General features: G+C 46.2%; 2 protein-coding genes across 9 annotated transcripts in view; one reads left to right on the top strand and one right to left on the bottom strand.

Annotated features, from left to right (window-relative positions):
* Positions 1-1777: 1777 nt before the first annotated feature.
* On the top strand, positions 1778-9824 carry Dynlt1 (dynein light chain Tctex-type 1). 2 transcript variants are annotated; one of them, XM_008839581.2, is made up of 5 exons: positions 1778-1876; positions 4732-4773; positions 8501-8624; positions 8995-9072; positions 9404-9824. In XM_008839581.2, the coding sequence occupies exons 1-5, from the start codon at positions 1850-1852 to the stop codon at positions 9472-9474; spliced, it is 342 nt and encodes a 113-aa protein (XP_008837803.1). In that variant the 5' UTR covers positions 1778-1849; the 3' UTR covers positions 9475-9824. The 2 variants fall into 2 exon arrangements, with proteins under 2 accessions (XP_008837803.1, XP_008837806.1); XM_008839584.3 differs by lacking the exon at positions 9404-9824 and having other exon boundaries at positions 1779-1876; positions 9015-9070.
* A 2459-nt stretch (positions 9825-12283) lies between these two features.
* Positions 12284-19448, bottom strand: part of Tmem181 (transmembrane protein 181) — a 68171-nt gene continuing 61006 nt past the window's right edge. For all 7 annotated transcript variants that reach the window (XM_008839555.3, XM_029566821.1, XM_029566824.1 and 4 more), the window contains 4 exons: positions 18221-18303; positions 17085-17174; positions 16209-16275; positions 12284-15557 (listed from right to left, as the gene is read on the bottom strand). In XM_008839555.3, coding sequence (XP_008837777.1) covers positions 15479-15557; positions 16209-16275; positions 17085-17174; positions 18221-18303 — 319 coding nt within the window. In that variant the 3' untranslated portion in view covers positions 12284-15478. The remainder of the gene's footprint in view (positions 15558-16208; positions 16276-17084; positions 17175-18220; positions 18304-19448) is intronic.

Below are 19448 nucleotides of genomic sequence, written 5' to 3'. Positions count from 1 at the left end.
GCTGCTCTTTTCACAATAGCTAAGAGATGGAAGCAACCTAAGTGTCCCTCAACTGACAAGTGGTTAACAAAAATGTGGTAAATTTACACAGTGGAGTTCTATTCAGCAGTAAAGAAAGATGAAATAGTGAAATTTGCAGGTAAATGGATAGATCTAGAAACTGTTATACTAAGTGAAGTAACACAGACTCAGAAAAATAAACAATGTATGTTCTCCTTCATATGTGGGTCCTAGCATCAAATCTGTTTAAATTCCAGGTCCTTTTAATAAGATGATGATATACAGCAATCTCTTCTGCATGAAATAAATACCATCATCATGACTTTGGTTGAGCCTGACCGCTAAACATAGTCACATTTGGGGTTGTTGATGGTTGTGCTCATTCGTCAAAGGAGTGCCAAGCAGGGTCACTGGACCCTTGTCTGAGTTTCCAGCCACTCTTCCCAGCCAACTAGTCCAGCCTTGGAAGACAAAAGAAAAATGAGGAAGAACCCAATAGAGGGATGTTCTTGGAAGCCCTTGTCAAGAAACTCCAATGGACTCTCATATGAACATTTGAAAATTCCCCTGTTCTGGCTTTTTCTAGTTCCCTGTCTAGAACTTGTAATGCCAGTTACTCTTACCTTTACTTCACATCTCCTATTCCTGATTCAAAGACTTTCTTTTCCTCCTTGAGATAAGAGTTATGCAACTTGGAAGCCTTTTAAATAGACCCACTGAAGGGGTACTCCAACTGCCTCACCCTGTGTCCCTGTTCAGCATGGAAGAAGCCAGAGCAGTCTACATTCCTATTCCTTATTGACAATTTGGGTAACCTCTTCAGAGGATGGTATGCTAAGAATAGGAGGTAGGGATTGGCTTGGCAGTTAGTGTAAAAAGACCTCAAAGAAAAGTAGCCTGTTTCTTGGCTAAAAGTCAAAATGTCCTTGGGCCTGTTAGCAGCATACTCTGTTCCAAGGCCAAAAATGCCAAAAGTGTTTGGGAGTTTGTATCAAACTAATCCTTAAAAGATTTTAGAGTTACTTCTTGGGGGCGGGGATATGTTGGAGAGGAGGGAGTGGGCATGGATTTGATCAAAACACCTTATATGCATGTATGAAATTCTCAATAAAGTTTTTGTAAAAATTAAAAAACAAACAAACAAACAAACAACAACAAAAAACCGAAGGTCCCTGAATACAAGCACGTGCCTAGCTCATTCCGGTTAAATGGGCCAGGTAGTGGACTGCACTCTAAAAATGTTCTGCCTAAAATGTGTTTAAAAGTGGCGCTTAAAAGGAAACATTCTCATTTATTGTCTATGGAAAACTTACCCCTCCAAACTTTCGTTAGCTTGAACTATCCTAATCCTAGATCCCCAGGGGAAGCAAACCAAGGGTTACTAGTTCTGGTTTGAAAGTTTCAGTCTCCACAATGCGAGGGGATGGAGGAGCCAGGGCCGTGGCTTCCCCCCCTGAGGTAGCTTTTGTCCTTGTGTTTAGTTTAGGTTGCCAGTTTAGAGAGCGGTTGGGCGACCCTGACAGTTTGGCATGGAAACCACCCACCTCCCAGAGGCTGGAGAGCGGCTAATTCCTGCTCCACTGTGGGCCACGGCCCGGAGCTGGTGAACCGGACCTAAAGGGAGCGGTGGGCGGGGCCAGGAGGTGGGCGGGCCTAGATGGGCGGGGATCGAGGCCGGGCGGGTCCGCGGGCCGTGGGCGGGGCTCTAGGCAGCTCCGCCACCAGCAGTGGGCGTGGCCCCTCATGCGGGGGCGTGGCGGACGCGCGTGTGGGTGTGGCGTGGGCGGGGCCGGAGTGCGCTTGCGCAGTCCACTCTCCCCGGCAGAGAAGGCGACCGGCTGGAGGAAAGATGGAAGACTTCCAGGCTGCGGAGGAGGTAACCGCCCGCTGGGCAGCGGGAGGGTGGAGGCCGAGAGCCCGGGCGTGGCGCGGTCCCGCCGGGGAAGCCGCAGCTGTTTCTGCCCCTGGCCAGCCCGGCCGGATGCTGGCGAGCTCGGGCGGTGGCCGCAGCGCCTTGCGGCGGTTCCCAGCAGCGGCTCCCCTCTGGGCTCCGACTCTTCCCGCGTGGGCGGCGCCCCGGATCCACGGAGACAGCGGCGGGGCTAGCACGCTCCTTGCGGGCCAGCTGCGGAGGACCCCCGGGGATGACATCACTCGGCCCCTCCCTCTGTTCTGCGGACCCCAGAAGGATCCGCGGAGGTGCCCTCCTCCGGAGTTGGGAAGCCTGAGGTGGCATGCGTGTGACCTGGGCGCACCGGGCCAGCTCCCGGGGTCTGCGGGGTCTGCGCCCGGGCTGTCTGCCAGATGCAGGCGTGCGCATGGAAGATGCCTTTGTCTTGGGCCGCACCTTGTCCTTAGTGGGTGCTCCCTCCCTCTCTCTCACCCAGGCCTCCGCGGCTGGGTGCATCTCATTTCAGTTTAAGATGGTCATCAGATAGCTCATGCTTGTGGGCCTCATTGCCTCGTAGTGCCCCAAGTACCAGTGTCAGACAGTTATTTGCTGGGCAGTAGATACTGTGATAATGTGCTGTTGAAATGGCTTTTTTTTCATGCTAGCAAGCATCCAGGAAACAGCCGAATGGGCGCCGCACTTGCTGAATAGTTGCTTCTTTTCTTCTGGTTCAGTAATATTTGTTGAAATTCAAATAAAAACCCATGTATTATGCAGCCTGTCAAAAACTACAACGTTTCCTCTTTTAACATTTATGCAATTTAATTCAGTCAGGAATATTTTGAGTGTAAAATAAGACGTTTGGATTGATTGGAGAGTTACCATTTAGGCCTAATTTCCCAAAACAAACTTTTTATAGCAGTATTAAAGTTTGAATGCTCTCGGCAACTGAGTAATCCTAACTCATGATTCAGAAGTGGCCCTCAAAGCTTTTCCCCATATAAGATGAGGAAGTGGCTCTTTACAGTCCCATGCAGTGAAACTTTAGAAAAAGGAACGGGCCTTTGAAGAGGAAGCCCTCAGTGCTCCATCCTCATTCAGCGTTTCCGAATGAAGCGGCTGACCGACGGTGGCACATGTACTCTGGGAAGATGAACCCGTGGCTGTCTTCTGGAGGCACACCATCCTGTTACTACATCATGAGTCCCTGTCCACCCACCAGCTTGTCAGCTGGGCCTTTTCTGCATTCCCTCACTTCACTGGCTCCTGCTGTCACTCTTCATCTTCCTTGTAGAAGCTGGAACTGTCCAGTGGGTTCAATACAATGGCTCTGCCTTCCACAAAAAGTTAATTTGATTGACAACTTACTCAGGGACTTTTCATTAGAGTCTAGGATCTGTAGTCTTAGATCCTTTTAACTGACTTAATCTCTGAGATAACCACGTTTTCATTAATTCAGTGATTTGGTTTTGTTTTCAAATATGACTTCTCAGAAGTCAAACAAGTCCAGGTGGCTTTGGGCAGTCAGCTCTTGTTCCTCCTGAAGAGAAAGGGACATTACTAGTGACTAGAACAGAGCCTGTTTACAGTGGTCAGCAGCCAGGCAGGAAGGAAAGGTCCTGAACACAGCAGGACTTCTCTGCCTTCTACCAGGAAGACTTGAGGCCTTGTGAGCTACTATGTCCAAGGACATTCCAGAGCTCAGAGTAATGCTGCCTGTTCACATGTTGGCAGGCAGGTGCCTGACTAAAGATATTTTTAGGACACACTTGCACCCATTCAAACCCACTAATATGTAAAAAGGAGAGTAAGAAACCTGTACTGGAGGTACTAGACTGCGGCTGGCAGCCCAGCTCCCCAGTCAGCTGACAGACCTAAAGTAGGACAGGGTTAAGAAAAATAGTGGTCCAGACATAGTGTAATAATTGTAAGTCTTGACCAAATGGTACTTTTAAAAAATCCAGCCTTGGGGCTGGAGAGATGGCTCAGCAGTTAAGAACACTGAATGTTCTTGCAGAAGACCTGGGTTGGAATCCCAGCACCCACATGGCAGCTCACAGCTGTCCGTAACTCCAGTTCCAGGGGATCCGACAGCCTCTTCTGTCCGCCGGCATTGCACGACATGGGTGCACTTACCTACATGCAGGCAATACACACATACACATAAAATAAAAATAATATTTTTTAAAAATCCAGCTTCTGCTTTACACTTCCTAATCTGTTTACATGGGGGGTACATTTTCCAAATGGATTGCTTATGCCGCTTCAGTTAATTTATAGAGAAGCTGAGTAACTTGGAAAGCATCTGTACTGGTTAATGACCCCGACAGCCAGTTGCAGTGGAAAGAAAGAATTCTAGGTTGAAGTGAAGTCTTGGGTTGCAGTGTGATTTTAACAAAGTACCTTTAACTTATCTCCTTGTGCCCTCGTCCTGTGCTGTTCTGACCTTGTGTCACCTAGAGAGCTGCCTCTTATCTTGGAGTTTCCTTGTAGCACATTCCTCTCTGTACAGTGAACAGCCTTGCTTGACCATCTCTGAAGTGTGCATTTCCAAGTTAGGCTTTCCCAGCATTGTGGCGCAGGCCTTTAATCCCAGCACTCAATAGGCAGAAGCAGGCAGATTTCTCTGCGAGATTGAGGCTAGCCCGGTCTATAAAGCTAGATCCAGGCCAGCTGGGTCTACAGGGAGACCCTGTCTTAAAAAAAAAAAAAAAAATCCAACCCCCCCCTTCCTCCCAAAAAATAAAAAACAACTTACACTCATTATTTCCTTGTGGTTTACTAATGTAGTAGAGACAGATTTTTTAAACCAAGCTCACCTAAGTTTTCTTCCTTCACAGACTGCTTTTGTTGTTGATGAAGTGAGCAACATTGTAAAGGAGGTAAGAGGAGGTGTGCTTGCTTTTCACGTGTGTGATTGATGTTATGAGTGAAAATTCCATATGAGTTAAAATCCACTTTAGTATAATCTCAGCAGTTATCATGTCTTTGTATTTTGGCATTTCAGATAGCATTCTTTATGTAGACATAAAAATTGCTTTCATGTTATGTAAATTATATATACTCTCAGATAGGAAATCCTACATGGCATTACTGAAGGCTTAAAAGGCAGTTTCTATAACCACTCAGCATAGAAAACTTGTGGTATGTGAGTAAATGTCTCCAGTGTTTAATGAAAAAGGGTTACTGCAGAAAGAATATAAAGCTGGGCTGGGAGATGGCTCCACAGTTAAGAGCATTGGCTGTTCTTGCAGAGGACCTGGTTGGCCCCCAGCACCTACATGGTGTTTGCCTACCATCTGTAACTCCAGTTCCAGGGGATCTGATGTCCTCTTCTGGCCTCCATGGGCAGTGCATGCATGTGGTGCACATACATAGGTAAAACACTCATACACATAAATAAGTTGGTTTTGTTTTGTTGTGTTTTGTTTTTGAGACAGGGTCTCCCTGTAGCTCCAGCTGTCCTGGAACTTGCTCTGTAGACCAGGCTGGCCTCAAACTCACAGAGATCTGCCTGCCTCTGCCTCCTGAGTGCTGAGATCAAAGGCGTGCGCCACCATGCCCAGCCTAAAATAAATAAATCTTTTAAAAAATAAGAAAAATATAACAACTTCCAATAATTCAGGATCTGGTGATGTAGTTAGGGTTTATTCATGTCTTTTTCTTAAATTCCTAAACCATGGTTATAAATCATACCTCCCTTAAACGATGATAAGGATGGCAGACAAAAGGAATTGTGTTAGTTACTGTTCCCATCACTGTGATAACTATCTAAAAGCAGCCTAAGGAAGAGTTCATTTTGGCTCATGGTTTTAGGGGATACAGCCCATCATGGCGGCAGGAGTTTAAGGTGACTGGTCCCAATGAGTCTTCAATCAAGAGACAGAGATAAGTGCCAGGCTCTGCTTGCTTTCTCCCTCCCTTTTTTATTCAGTCAGGAACCCCTGTCCACAGAATGGTGTTACCCACATTCAGAGTAAGTCTTTTCAGTAAAATCTAACTGGAGCTGGGTGTGGTGGCACACACCTTTAATCCCAGCACTTGGGAGGCAGAGGCAGAGGTAGGCAGATCTCTGTGAGTTCAAGGCCAACCTGGTCTACATAGTGAGTTCCAGGCCAGCTGGGGCTACAGGGAGACCCTGTCTCAAAAAGACCAAATAAGTAAATAAATAAATAAATAAATAAATAAACCAAAAATAAAAAACCTAACTGGGGGGCTGGAGAGATGGCTCAGCAGTTAAGAACACTGGTTGTTCTTGCAGAAGACCTGGGTTCTAATCCCAGTGCCCACATGGCAGCTAACCACAGTCCGTAACTCCAGTTCCAAGGGATCCAATAGCCTCTGTCTTCCCCAGGCATTGCACCACATGGGTGTACTTACCTACATGCAGGCAATACATGCATATACATAAAATAAAAATAATAAATAAAATATTAAAAAAAAAAACCTAACTGGAAATATGACATACCCAGAGGTGTCTCCTAGGTGAATCCAAATACTGCCAAGTTGGCAATGTAGTAACCATCACAGGGATATTTGTTCTTTGTTCCTTCAAAAAGTACCTACTGAACGAGCATGCTGGGGCTGGCCCTGCTGGAACTCAGAGGAAGGGAGGACAGACTCTTGCCCACACTGGAACCAGCACAGGTAGACTTAACATTTCTTCTGTGGTGTGTGCCACAGGACATGGTGCTGAGAGAGTTTTAAAAGGAGAATTTGACTCTGATTAGAGTTAATACAAAAAACTGGGTGGAGATAGGGGACAGCACTCAGGGCCATGACAGCATGTGAGCCCTGTGGTGGGGGTGTCCATAGACTGTGTAAGGGAGCAGAAGGAGGCAGGTGGCTGGACAGGTGCAGAGGCCCAGGGATGCCTGCAGCTGGAACAAAGCCACGTGCTCTTCCTATCAGCTTCCTGTGCAGCCCAGCAAGACACTGATGTCACTAGAAGTTAGTAGGTGACCTGACTGTTAGGGCACTGTGATGGTTAATATTGTCAACCTGACAGGCTCTGGAATCACCATGGAAACACATGGGCATGTCTGTGAGGGATTATCTAGATTGGGCTAATTGAGATGGGAAGACCCACCCTGAATGTAGGCGGCACCACTCCATGGGCTGGAGTCCTGAATCGAACAAAAAAGAGAGAGAACATGAGCCAAGCGCCAGCATTCATCTCTCCACCTCCACCACCTCCTGATGTGACCTGGACTCATGGCATCTTGCTTTTCCCGCCATGATAGGCTGTGTTCCCTGGAACTGTGAACCAGAATAAACCCTTCTTTCCTTAGGCTGTGTTTGTCAGATACTTTGTCACAGCCACAAACCAGATCAGTATTATAGGTACATGTGAGTTCCTTAAGTAATTTTGGGTTAGCTGGAATGCAAATTAATAATGTACATTATTGACTAATACCAGAGTATTAAGCACAAGCAATTTTTGTTAATAGTTCCAAAGGCAAAACAATTTTATCACTTCTGCTTACATTATTCAACATCAGACATGGTTTTCTGGTGCTTTGCAGGGTGTGTAACAGTTTGCTTTTTACTGTTTTTTTCAATGCAGTGTTTCATATGGAATGTGGAGGCAGGAAGTTGGGGGATTAGACTAGACTTAGGAAAGTGGAGCTGGTTTGTTAGGGAGCTTTGGCCTCCCTTGATTTTTGCATTCACCTTGACTTGGTTACCAGGCAGCAGGCACAATTGAAAGTACACATTGCAGCAAAGCATGAGGTGGCCGAGGTGGCTTGGCTTGAACAAAGCCCTTCCCACTTTGATAGTGCCCGTGTCTAGCCTTACCTTGACTAAAGCAAGACTGCTGGTCCTCAGTCCTCAGTCCACTGTGTGATCTCAGCTCAGAGAGGGCAGCCATAGCAGAAGAGGAGCAGGAGCCAGAAGCTGTGTGTATGAAGGTCGGAGCCCCAGACCAGTGTTAGCCTGCGTAGTTTATTGTCCCTCCAAGGGAAGGTTGAGCCTCCCCACCTGAGAGCACCAGACCCTGTTCCTTCACCACTGTGTACAGTGGGGTCCCTGGACTGCCTGTCTGAGAACAGAGCATGGCCCTCAATGAATGCCTTATACTTTAGGTCATAACTGTCACTAAATCTGTTTTCTGGCACAGCAGGTTAGACGGGGTAGAGAGGGAGCTGCTTAGAGAGGTGCACTGGCAGAGAGAGAGTCATATGATGGGATCTCCTGGTAGGAAGCCTAGCAGTGACCAAAATAGTATATCACTAGTGTATGTTAGTGTTGTGTCAAAACATCTAGTGCACTTTCAAGAAACTGGCAAAATATTTTTCTGGCCTCAATAAGAAAAAAAGTATTATCTCTACATACTAATAGCAACAGTGAACACTCAACCAAATTCTTTAGTCAAAATATTAAACACATTTGACAGATTCTACAGAACGATGGCTCTTCAGCCAGTGTAAAACTTAACTGAAATCCAGTGAGCTGCTGTTGAGCAAACACTGCAAGGGAGTCATAAACGTAAACTTGCGTCTTCCACAAGTTCTGTCTTCACCCCTGGGGTGGGCCGTTTCAGGTAAGTGGCAGGTGTTTGGTGTTCACCCTATGATCTCTGTGTTGTTCTCCCCCCCCCGCCCCCAGGCTATAGAAGGTGCCATCGGTGGTAATGCTTACCAGCACAGCAAAGTCAATCAGTGGACCACAAATGTTGTAGAACAGACTTTAAGCCAACTCACCAAGCTGGGAAAACCATTCAAATACATTGGTAATGGATTTTGTTTCTTGTGTATTTTAGTTCTTTAAATACTAATCAGAGACATCTGGTGCCAAAAGATAACTTGGCAGTGTGGTGCCCAGCCTCCAAGAATGTCCCTTCCAGGAGCAAGTCTCCCCTGAGTGAATGTGACCGTGTGCTTGGCCTGTCTGGCTGCTGCCCCATTGCGGGGCTTGTGAGATTACAGGATTTTTCTGATCAGTCACGTTTAGAATGTGTAAATGATAAAGGAAGCATGTAATTTGTCACAGTGAGACAAGGAGTCTGCCTTAGTTTTTATTAGGAACATCAGCCATGTAATCTGCAGAGGCAAAGTGACATTTGTACTGCCATATTTTCTAATAGAATTTGTTTAATTTAGTGACCTGTGTAATCATGCAGAAGAACGGAGCTGGGTTACACACAGCAAGCTCCTGCTTCTGGGACAGCTCTACTGACGGTAGGAGTCTCATGTTTACGGAATCTCATTCTGCATTTTACCCTTGAAAACTCTCAAGTACCCGCTTGGTTCATGTTGAAATACGTAGTTCTGAGCAGCAGCATTGTATGAAGTGTATGCTTAGATGTCTCATGTCTTCCAATGCATCTTTATGAGCTGCCATACATTCTATAGACAGTTGCCTTCTTTATTTGTAAATAAAGTAAATCACTTAAGTCAACAAGGTAACCTTCTGTGTTTGTGTGCTCTAAGGAGGTAAGTGCTCCAGTGTTGGCTGTGTGGGACCTCATCTGGATTTCCTCATTTCCAGCACCTGTTTGTTTCCCCTCAGGAAGCTGCACCGTGCGATGGGAGAACAAGACCATGTACTGCATTGTCAGTACCTTCGGACTGTCCATTTGACTTGCCAGCCTGAGCCCTCCCTTCGTCTCAACACTTCTATTCCATCTTCAACCACCAGCTGTGAATTCGGTGAACACCTTTCTCCCCTTTAGTGTGTGTTTTGTGGCACTCTCAAAATGTAGGGAAATAAATCAAATGACCTCTCTGTTACAGGAACTGCAGTTAGTCAGATCCTAACTGTCTGTAGTAGTCTGAGGCTGGCATTGCCACGTGTCTTAACTCTGTTTCTTTTCAAAGGTGCTGAACACTGCAATCTGCTAGTAGCAAACTTCTCTACTCTCTGAAATGATTCAGATACACTAAGTTTCCATACTTTATACTTTTGTTAGAATAAATTATTCAAATTTAAAGTTTTTGTCATTGCAAATGAGCCTGTAGTTACTGTTTCAGAACTGCACTCAGCTCTCCCTGCACGGTCGTGAGGGTCTACAGGAACACCCTGGCTGATGGTCTTGAGTATCGACAGTGCCGAAATGAGGCCAGGCCAGGAGCTTGGTAGGCCTCCCTGCGATGGTGAAACGTGGTTACACTGGCAAAGCTGAAATCAGAGCTGGGAAGATTGTGGTGAACCTCCCAGGCAAGTTAAGATGTGATCAACTGGATTCCATATGCAACTCCGATCTAGAAAAATGGCAGAAGACTGTTTCCATCCCAAAGTTCAGGTTTTTCTTTTAATTTTTGTGTGTGCATGTGTGTGTGTGTGTGTGTGTGTGTGTGTGTGACAGAGCGAGACAGAGAGGGGAGAGAATGAGCACACATTCTTCAGCTCACATGTAGAAGTCAAAGGACAGTTTGTGGGAGTCAGTTCTCTTTCTGCCATTGGCACCAGGGATGGAACTCAGGTTGTCAGGCATGGTGGCAAGCACTCTACCCAGTGAGCCATCTTGATGCCCCCGTAAGCTTGGTTTCATTGTGCTGAAACTTCAACTGGCACCACAGACCATGAAGCAAGAGGAAAGCACAGAAGAGGAAAATTCCAGGACTCTTCCTAGGGACGTGATAAACACAAATAAAATGTCTCCGTGGAGGAAAGAAAATTGCACCTCTGCTTTGGTCCTCTTTAGCAGAAAGACTGGCTGCTTTCACCCATGAGGGCAGGATCCTGGTCATGCTGAGATCGTTCCTAGGCTCCCACTTTCTGGAAGTTAAAGGGTAGGAAGTCAGAGAGGTCTAACTCACATGCTTGGCCCAAAGCTGCTGGCCCTATAACACTTTTAATCTTAGCTTGTCAGTAGCAGTCACAAGTTATTTTAGTATTTTGTGGCTTAAAAAATGCTTTCATAGCTATTCAGTTTGTATTCACAATAGTTTATTAGTTTAATAATTAGTTTAATAGTTATTGAATTTAACTATTTAAAAATCACAAAGTACCTGCAGGTTATCCAACTGGTTCAAGTCACAAATCCTAGTGAGAAGGGGCCCCCCATGGGCCTGGCCTGCTGTTGTCCCCTTTGGGGCATTTTTTGTGGGTCACATGAAACATGGTGATTTAGACACTGCCATTTCTTGGTGTGTTCTTGTATATGTATGTTAGTATGTATACTTGTGCTTGCATGTAGAAACCAGAAGTCAACATCAGGTATCTTCCTCTTGTTTTCCATCTCTGTGGATTTACTTTTTTGTGTATGAGTGTTTTGCCTACATGTATAAGTGCACTATGTGCATCCAGTGCCCACAGAGGCCAAAATAGGCCATCAGATCCCCTGGAACTGGAGTTAGGGATGGTTGTTAGGTGCCTTGGTGCTGGGAATGGAACACTGGTCCTGTGGAAGAACAGGCAGCGCTCTTAACCGCTGAGCCATCTCTCCAGCCCCCACCCCTTATTCTCTAAGACAGTTTCTCACTGAACCTGGAACTCATTCAGCTAGACTGACGGACCACCAAGCCCCAGGATTCACCTTCCTGCCCAATGTTCCAGTGCAGAGGGTTCAGACACATGCCGCTGTGCCCAGCTTTTACTTGGCTGCTGAGGATCCATGCTCAGGCCCTCATGTGACACAGCAAGTGCTTTACTCTTGAGCCACCCCCCCAGTCAACACTGCCATTTCCACTGGCAGCCAGCCTCGCTTTGCTCTCCCAAGTCCTCTTTCCAAAGCACTCAGGCAAAAAGCAAATGGTACATAAGTAGATGAAGTTAGAGGGCTGGACAGGTGGCTCAGTGGTTAAGAACACTGGTTGTTCTTGCAGAAGACCCAGGTTCAAATCCCAGCACCCACATGGCAGCTAACAACTGTCCGTAACTCCAGTCCCAGGGGATCCAACAGCCTCTTCTGTCCTCCATGGGCACTGTACAACACAGGTGCACTTACCTACATGCAGGCAATACACACATACACATAAAAATAATTTTTAACAAAAGTTTTAAAAAAAAGATGAAAAGTTAGAAATTTATTACCACTGATCTGAAAGGGATATCGTCAGAACGAAGCTATTTGGGTTTAGATGTGAAATGTCCCCCACAGGCTCCTGTGTTGACACCTAGTCCTCAGCTGGTCATACTATTTTAGGAGGTTCTGGAAACTTTAGGAGGTAGGGCCTAGATGAAGGACGGCAATCACTAGACACACGTCCTTAGTGGGGAGGGGACCTAGCTTGTTCTGGTCCCTTCCTGCTATTTCACTTCGCTTCCTAAAAATGAGCAACTTTGCCACACAGTTAGCAACATGGTATCTGTCCATATCACAGGCCCACAACAATGGATCAAGCTAACCATGGACTAAAACCTCTGAATTCATGAGCTAAAGTCTGTCCTTCCTGTAAGTTGTTCCTCAGGTATTTGTCACAGCAACAAAAGGTCCAACACAAACCATTCTCAAAACATGAGTTTTATTGAGCTTTCCATAAATAACATTTATTTACTCTTGCCTCATTGCAATGGTCATTGATGAGGTAAGGCTGCTCTACTGACGGCCCAAACTTAAATACAGAGTTCTGGCTTTCTTTCTGAGCTTAAAGCCTAATGTTTTTACTTTACAAATATTTATAGACTTCTTGTAAAAAGGCAGTTTTCAGTAGCAGAAAAAATCCTGTTTCATAGGGTGGTATTACACTTACCAATATAGCCAAAACATTAAGATAAATTGTTCAACTAGATATCAGATTAAATCAATTTCCCTTTAGCCTGGAAAAATAAAAGTTGTACTTATCCTCCCCTCTGCCTCCCCCACGAAAAAATCTAAGCTCTAAGGCAATGGGTTTCTAAACCCTCATTATACACAAAAACACTTGCGGTCTCAAATCTGTTCTTTACCAAGTGCTCATGGGGAAGTCCTTTTTAATTATCCCTTTTTATGGTTTCTGTGTTTTTCCTGTGAAAAAGATTCAGGGAATAAGTTAGTGGCCATATTATAACCTATTCTTCATAACTCTGTCTTCAATGGTTCATGAGACACTTGAGGCCGGTGACATCTGTTTTGTAACCTGTCCATCTGTGGGTTGCGTTTACAGATTAACTCACTATAGTCTTTATGTACAGTGACTGCCTGCAAGCCTTGAATATACTTTACGTATCTCCTCTCCAGCCAGTCAAATGGGGCTTAAGGGTACCACTTAACTGCTGTAATGATTTAACAATAAATCAAGCAGACCTGTTTATCCACATGGATAATGAGACTCTCCCCAGGGAAAGTGAGAGAGGTCTCTATTGATCTTCCAGGTTCCCCTAGATTGGGAATATAAAAAATATCCTAAAGATGATATTATTCAAACCATTACCATGAAAGAACTAGTCAGCCCTTTGAATTTATAATGTAAGGTTACAAAACTTTAATACCCTCAAAGCAAAACAATTTTCTTGCTACTATCAAAAGTTTCTGGCAGACTTTAGTGTTTTAACCTAATACCTACCTACAGTACACAGTCTACACATCCAACTCTCCAGATTTTTAAGGAAACTTTTACAGAGTATACGATGATATACATGACACTGGGGAAGAAAATTTGAAAACATGATTTAATGAAGCCCCTGTCCCCTTAAGTACTTTCTTGTAACTATTGTTTCCAACCAAAATATTCCCATATTTTAATTTCACTGATGCCATGAAGAAGCAATGTATGAAGACATTTGTCAACAGTTTATAATTATACTATAGGACAGTTTTTAGAAGTGCTAATGTCTATGCCTAAATGCTTCAAATCTTACACTGAGATAAATAGCATTCCCAGTCATGAACAGTTCTTTTACAATGATTAAAACATGTAAATATATCACATATTAGAATACATAATCAGCACAAGTCAGTATTCATCTGTGTACATCAAACTGTAGTTGGAGTAGCTGTATTACAAACTGTCAAAGTTGGTAACTGAAAATATTTTCAATACCTCTGAGTACACAGCAATCAAAAGTAATCACAGCATTGCAAATATAAAATCATGTAAACTTGAATTACTCTTGCCCCTTGCAACAAGTTTTTATTCAGATGTTCATATTTACAAGGTTTGTTTTTTTAATGCAAACATAATCCATATTAAAGTACATTAAAGTCTGAGAAGACAGGAAGTCAGAATGTAGTGTGTCCCAAGCGTCTCTGGGTCCCAGCCCACCCTAGGTGGACAGTCACCTGCAGCTCTGAGCAGAGATCTGTGACTCTGTGCATAGATGAAGGGAACGTGGTGCTGCAGCAGGGGGTTGGCCTGCTCCTTGGCCTCTGGATCTGTCAAAACGGCAGCAGGCTAGCCAGACACTGTACCATGTATTCACAGAGCCGTTACCACATGGCAGTAGGCTCTGTGGAGGCTGATGGGAGGGAGCTGCACTCTAAGGACCTTCAGTGCCGAGCTTCACCAGTGCAAGCAACATCCATTTTCCAGAGCAACACTTCAAGGACAGGGAATGGCCTTCAAATTACTTCTAGCTGAGGTTTTTCTGCTGCCATTCAAAATGTTTTACTTTCTCTTCAGTTCTAAACAGCCAACTGAAAACCTTTTTGGCAACAAAGAATTTATATTACAGCAGTCTTTGATGTAGCTTTCATTAAAAAAAATAAAGCTCTTTGGGGTTTCACGTTCAGCCGAGTTGCAGAACTTTTTACTGGGAACAGGAAGGGCTATCCTGTTATCCACCCTGGCACAGGGAAACCCGCTCATCACATATGCACACAGACCTTTGAAAAGCACCAGGGCACAAGACCTTGCCCACAGGGCTGTTGGCTTGGAAACACCCGAGCCTCCTCCAGCCTATCAGTTCCCCTCTGAACCCCGTGGTGTTATTACTTGTGCGGCGGCAGCAGCAGCGGTGGGAGCCTGCCCCCGCCCCCCATTCCTGACAGGCTACACCTTATCTGGCTCATCAAATGAAATCAATGCAGTCATTCCAGAGCCTGGGAATCGGTGCTGACTGCTCCATGGGTCCATGGGGATGGAGAAGACTGCCTGTCTGAGACATGGAAATGGCATCCCTCTGAGTAGAAAGCATGGTGACTGGTAACATGGAGCCGGGGATGGGGACACACAGCCTGGCTGGGACCCTCCTCATCAGGGCTTCCCACGGACTTGGAATGAATTAGTGTTAAAAAGAAAAGAAAGTATGCCAGGTGTGGTGGCGCACGCCTGTAGTCCCAGCACTTGGGAGGCAGAGGCAGGCGGATCTCTGTGAGTTCGAGGCCAGCCTGGTCTACATAGTGAGTTCCAAGACAGCTGGGGCTACAGGGAGACCCTGTCTCAAAAAAAAAAGAAAAAAAAGTATGTAGTTCTTTTTACTAAAAAATGGGTTATTTCTCCTCAGTACTGAAAACATGCTGTCTCATCTGATAATCTTTGTGAAAGGATTTGGCCTTCTTTTAAGGTTTTTATCGGCCTCTCTGAAATAATGGGGCTACCCTGACAAACAGCCCAATATTTAAATCAGTTTTGGTTATTCCTTTAAAAATATGTAAACAAATAAGGAACAGGAAACCATTGCTTCCAAGAACTGTCCAAACACACACAGGTAGAAGGAAGGACCAGGACGGTCACTGGGGGAGGCCCCTGGCCCCCTTGCCGTCACGTGCCTGCTGTCCAGGGCTCAGTCGCTGTCAGACTCCTCCTTGTACTTGGCCCGGATGGCCTGGCCGTTCTGCAGGGGCATTTCTTCATAGTCACTCCTGTGGTAAAAGAGACCTTTGATACCCTGCCACTGTGGCAGTTCTTTTGTGTGTGTGCACCTGTATACGTGTGGAGGCCAGAGGTCAACATCGGGTGTCTTCCTCAGTCACTCTCCACCTTATTGTTCTTAGATAGGGTCTCTCACTGATTCAGCTAGACTGGCCGGCCAGCAAGCCCCAGGGATCTGCCTGTCTGTCTCCCCAGTGCTGGGGTTGTAGGGGCATACCACCAAAGCCTGGCTTTTTACCTGGGTGCTGGAGCTCTGGACTCAGGTCTTTGAGTCTGCAGGGCAGACACTTTACTAAGCCATCTCCCAGTCCCATCTGGTAGCTCTTGACTACCTATTTTCCTTCACACTCTCCTCTCTACTGAAATAATTCATCTCACAGCCTCCCTCCTGGGGTCTGTGGCCACTCAACACTGCCCACTCTCCCCACCTGAAGGCTCTCGGCACCCTCTATTCGGAACTGTTCTGTAGTTCCCATACTACAACACAGAATGCCACTGAACTGATGTGAATCACATGAACAAAGCCATGGAGGCACATGATACTCCCGGGTAAAGTTCGAATGCTGTGAAGACTGTCTTCAAATATCGGTTCAGTAAGCATGCAGGGCCAGGCTGGAATGCACCTGGTGACAGTGACTTACCCGTATATCACATCATCATCAGAATCATTCAGCATGGAAAATGCAGGATTGTCTTTTAGTTGGGACTCTGGAAAAACCAAGAGAAGCTTTTTTATTGAAAGCATTTTGTGTTATTAGCCCAAGTCAGAGTCTGAAGGAGCTGGATCCCAAGCCTAGATCCTGTGAGCACACATGTGAACGGGGGCAGGTCACCCCAAGCCTACTTCTCAGCTATAAGCCAGGTTTCCACATAGTCTTGGTGGCACCACAGTTTGTGGGAACTAGCAGGCAACAAGGGGGCCACACCCATCAGCTGCCTCCTCTCATTTTCTTCTAAGTCTACCAGGGTGTGGGACGGGCCTTAGGAGACATGGCTCTGCCTTGTCTGTCCCCTCCCCAGCCTGGATCTGCAGCAAGCCTCAGTTTTTCCCTCTGTACAAAAGGTAGTGACTGCTCCTTTGTACAAGGCCCTGGTACAGCTCAAGGGAGACGCAGTTCATGAAGGCATCAGATGGCAGGCAGAACGGTATCCCCCACGTAAGGGCTGCTTTGTTTTGTTTTTTGGGGTGTTTGTTTTGGTAGGTTTTGGCTTTCCTTTGAATAGTCACGACACTAGTTTTTAACTATTCATTCCATATGACCAGTGGATATGCTGCTGATGCCAGGCCCACTAACGAAAGAAACTTAGCGATCGCATGCTGTAAGAGCACGACACTGGTGCAGTATCACTCTAAGTCAAACTTCAGGCTCACCATTTGCCTGCCTTCTGTCTCTGACCAAAGAGAAAGTGCTGTGAGTTGCAGGGCCAGGTATCCAGGGAAAACCTGTTAGGGGTCCTGAGCCAATGGAGGCTTGTTTCAGCTATCTGGCCAACAGCCCAGACCTAGGGTGGCTTACCATACAGAGCATTCTTTGATGGAGAATACACAAAGGCCAGCGTGTAGAGATAAAAGTTCAACAAACCATAGAAAGATAAGAATTCAGCTGGTAGTGCTGGTCAAGGGAAGGAACACAGATTTAGACACACAATGCCTTCACCTCCTCCTAACCTGTAGCCCTGTCTAGTGTGAATCACTGACCAATCTGGGGGTTCAGAGCACAGATGTCAGGATGCCCAAGCTCAAGGCCATGGCCAGATGTCACAAGAACCCTTATACAGGTAACCCTTCACCTCCCACTGCACTAAGGGCAGGATCCAGTGGGATCAAAGTTCATAACTCATAAAGAACAGGAAGGAAATGGAGGTCTGCTGAAACAAGGGAATGAAGAGTTAAGAACACTCAAAGCGGTCCTCCACCATCAGATTACAGACCTGTGACCATCGACAAAAGCTCAGTGTGAAATTCACTCACAAAAACTGAAAAACTGTCATTAGTTTTAAGAACACAGGAGAGGTTCCTGTAAGTATGTTCACTGCAGAGGGGACAGGAAGCTCACACATGCTTTCTGTCTACCTGAACAAGGACGGGAAATCAAGATACAGGCTGGACACAGGCATAGTGGAAACTGGACCAAGTTCCAGGACCAAGTCCTTCTCTACCCACAAGCTCAACCAGCCAAGCTGTCAGGACGATGATGACACTTGGAAGACACATCCCTGGGCTGCTCCTGGGGCCCCACTGGAGGGAGCCAGCAGCTGAGGACTGACTGGGACTTGGAACTGAAATTGCACTTCCCTCAGCTGCTCAGGCCTGCCCCACTGGAGGAAGCAGCAGGCGGAGCACAGCCTCGGGTGGCTGTCAGTTTGGATCCAGGCTGTGCACACAGTGACTTATCCTGGGCACTGGCTCAGCACTGCTGTGTCTGAGCTTCTGCTACGAAGGAGGGCTGGTGAAGCCTACTGCCCTTCCCAGGACTGACAGGAGGTCAAGAGAGAGGGTGAGACATGCCTACGGGTGCAGATTGGCCAACTGAGGGTCTGCAGAACACAGGTCACAAGGAGCTGATCCATCCCCTCTTAAGCCTCTAACACTAAGGTGCTAACCACACACACAGGGCAGCCCTGAAACCCAGTCTTCTGAAGAAAAGGATATAGTTCTGGTAGTGAGCTGAGAGTTCGGCTACAAAGTTGTCTTGCAATACCTGTGCTCCAAACCTTAAATAGAGGATGACGATGCTGAAAACGGATAGAGATATGTGAAAATACAGAAAATGGCACCAGGCTCACGGGACCCACTCACCCTGATAAGGCTTACTGTCTATAGAGTCAATATTTCTCCACACACGCATCTGTGATCCTCCCACCCTCAGCCACCTTGGGAAACCTGGCAAGGGCCAGCTTTTAGAGACCCCCAACTGGTTCCTATCTAGGAAAAGGCCAGTGTCTACTTAACACGGCACCCAAGCAACCAGAAAAGAAGAGCAGATAGCTGCGTATCCACCACCTTTGGGTTTTGGTTTGTAGGAAACAAAGATAAACTCTTAACAACCAATTACTTGGACTTTATTCAAAGAAACTTCTGCCTTGGGGAGGGGGGTGTTGTGGATGCCCGCTGCCCATCCCACAGTGGGCTGCTCTGGGACACCTGCTGCACTATCTCATGCTGAGGGCCCTGTCCTCAGAACATCAGAAGGATCAAAGGTCTGGCGTACCTCTCATAAAGTTCTCTGATGTGGGTGACTGGGCACGGTGCACACACGACGGGTCAGAGTAAGGAGGGAAATGTGGTGGGGTTAATGTGCTTCATCAGCCTGACTACGACAGAAACCTGTGTCCCACCAACCATTATACGACCTTGGTTAGAGGCCCTCTGACTTAGTAACTATGTGTGGCCAGAACTCTGAATTAACTCCACAAGAGGAGAAAACAGGCTCAAAATGTAGTGTTACAGCTGTTGATGGCTCAGTGGTTAAGAGCACTTCCTGCTCTCCCAATAGACCTGAGTTTGGTTCTCAGCACCCACAACTGCCTGGAACTCCAGCTCCCAGAGATCTGACACCCTCTTCTGGCTTCCTCAGACACCTGCATGCACACGATATATACACACAGACCCACACATACACATTTTTAAAAAATCTTTTTAGGGCTGGAGAGATGGCTCCGCAGTTAAGAGCACTGACTAGTCTTGCAGAGGACCCGGGTTCGATTCCCAGCATCTACATGGTGGCTAACAACCATCTGTAACTCCAGTTCCAGGGGCTCCAACACCATTTTCTGTCCTCAGGCACTGCATCACACAGGTGCATTTTACACACATGCAGGTATAACACTCATACACATAAAATAAAAATACATAAATCAAAAAAAATTTAAATAAAAGA

This window comes from Nannospalax galili, unplaced genomic scaffold (assembly GCF_000622305.1).
Source record: "Nannospalax galili isolate Female #2095 unplaced genomic scaffold, S.galili_v1.0 scaffold211, whole genome shotgun sequence".
Lineage (NCBI taxonomy): Eukaryota > Metazoa > Chordata > Mammalia > Rodentia > Spalacidae > Nannospalax > Nannospalax galili.
Note: the sequence above shows the minus strand (reverse complement) of the source record. Positions and strands in the feature narration are given on the sequence as shown.

Excerpts from the sequence above, each read along its gene's own strand:
- Dynlt1 (XM_008839581.2), top strand. The coding sequence starts at position 1,850 with ATGGAAGACTTCCAGGCTGCGGAGGAG. Across the intron at positions 1,877-4,731 it reads ACTTCCAGGCTGCGGAGGAG|ACTGCTTTTGTTGTTGATGA; the intron begins GTAACCGCCCGC and ends CTTCCTTCACAG. Across the intron at positions 9,073-9,403 it reads CTGGGACAGCTCTACTGACG|GAAGCTGCACCGTGCGATGG; the intron begins GTAGGAGTCTCA and ends GTTTCCCCTCAG.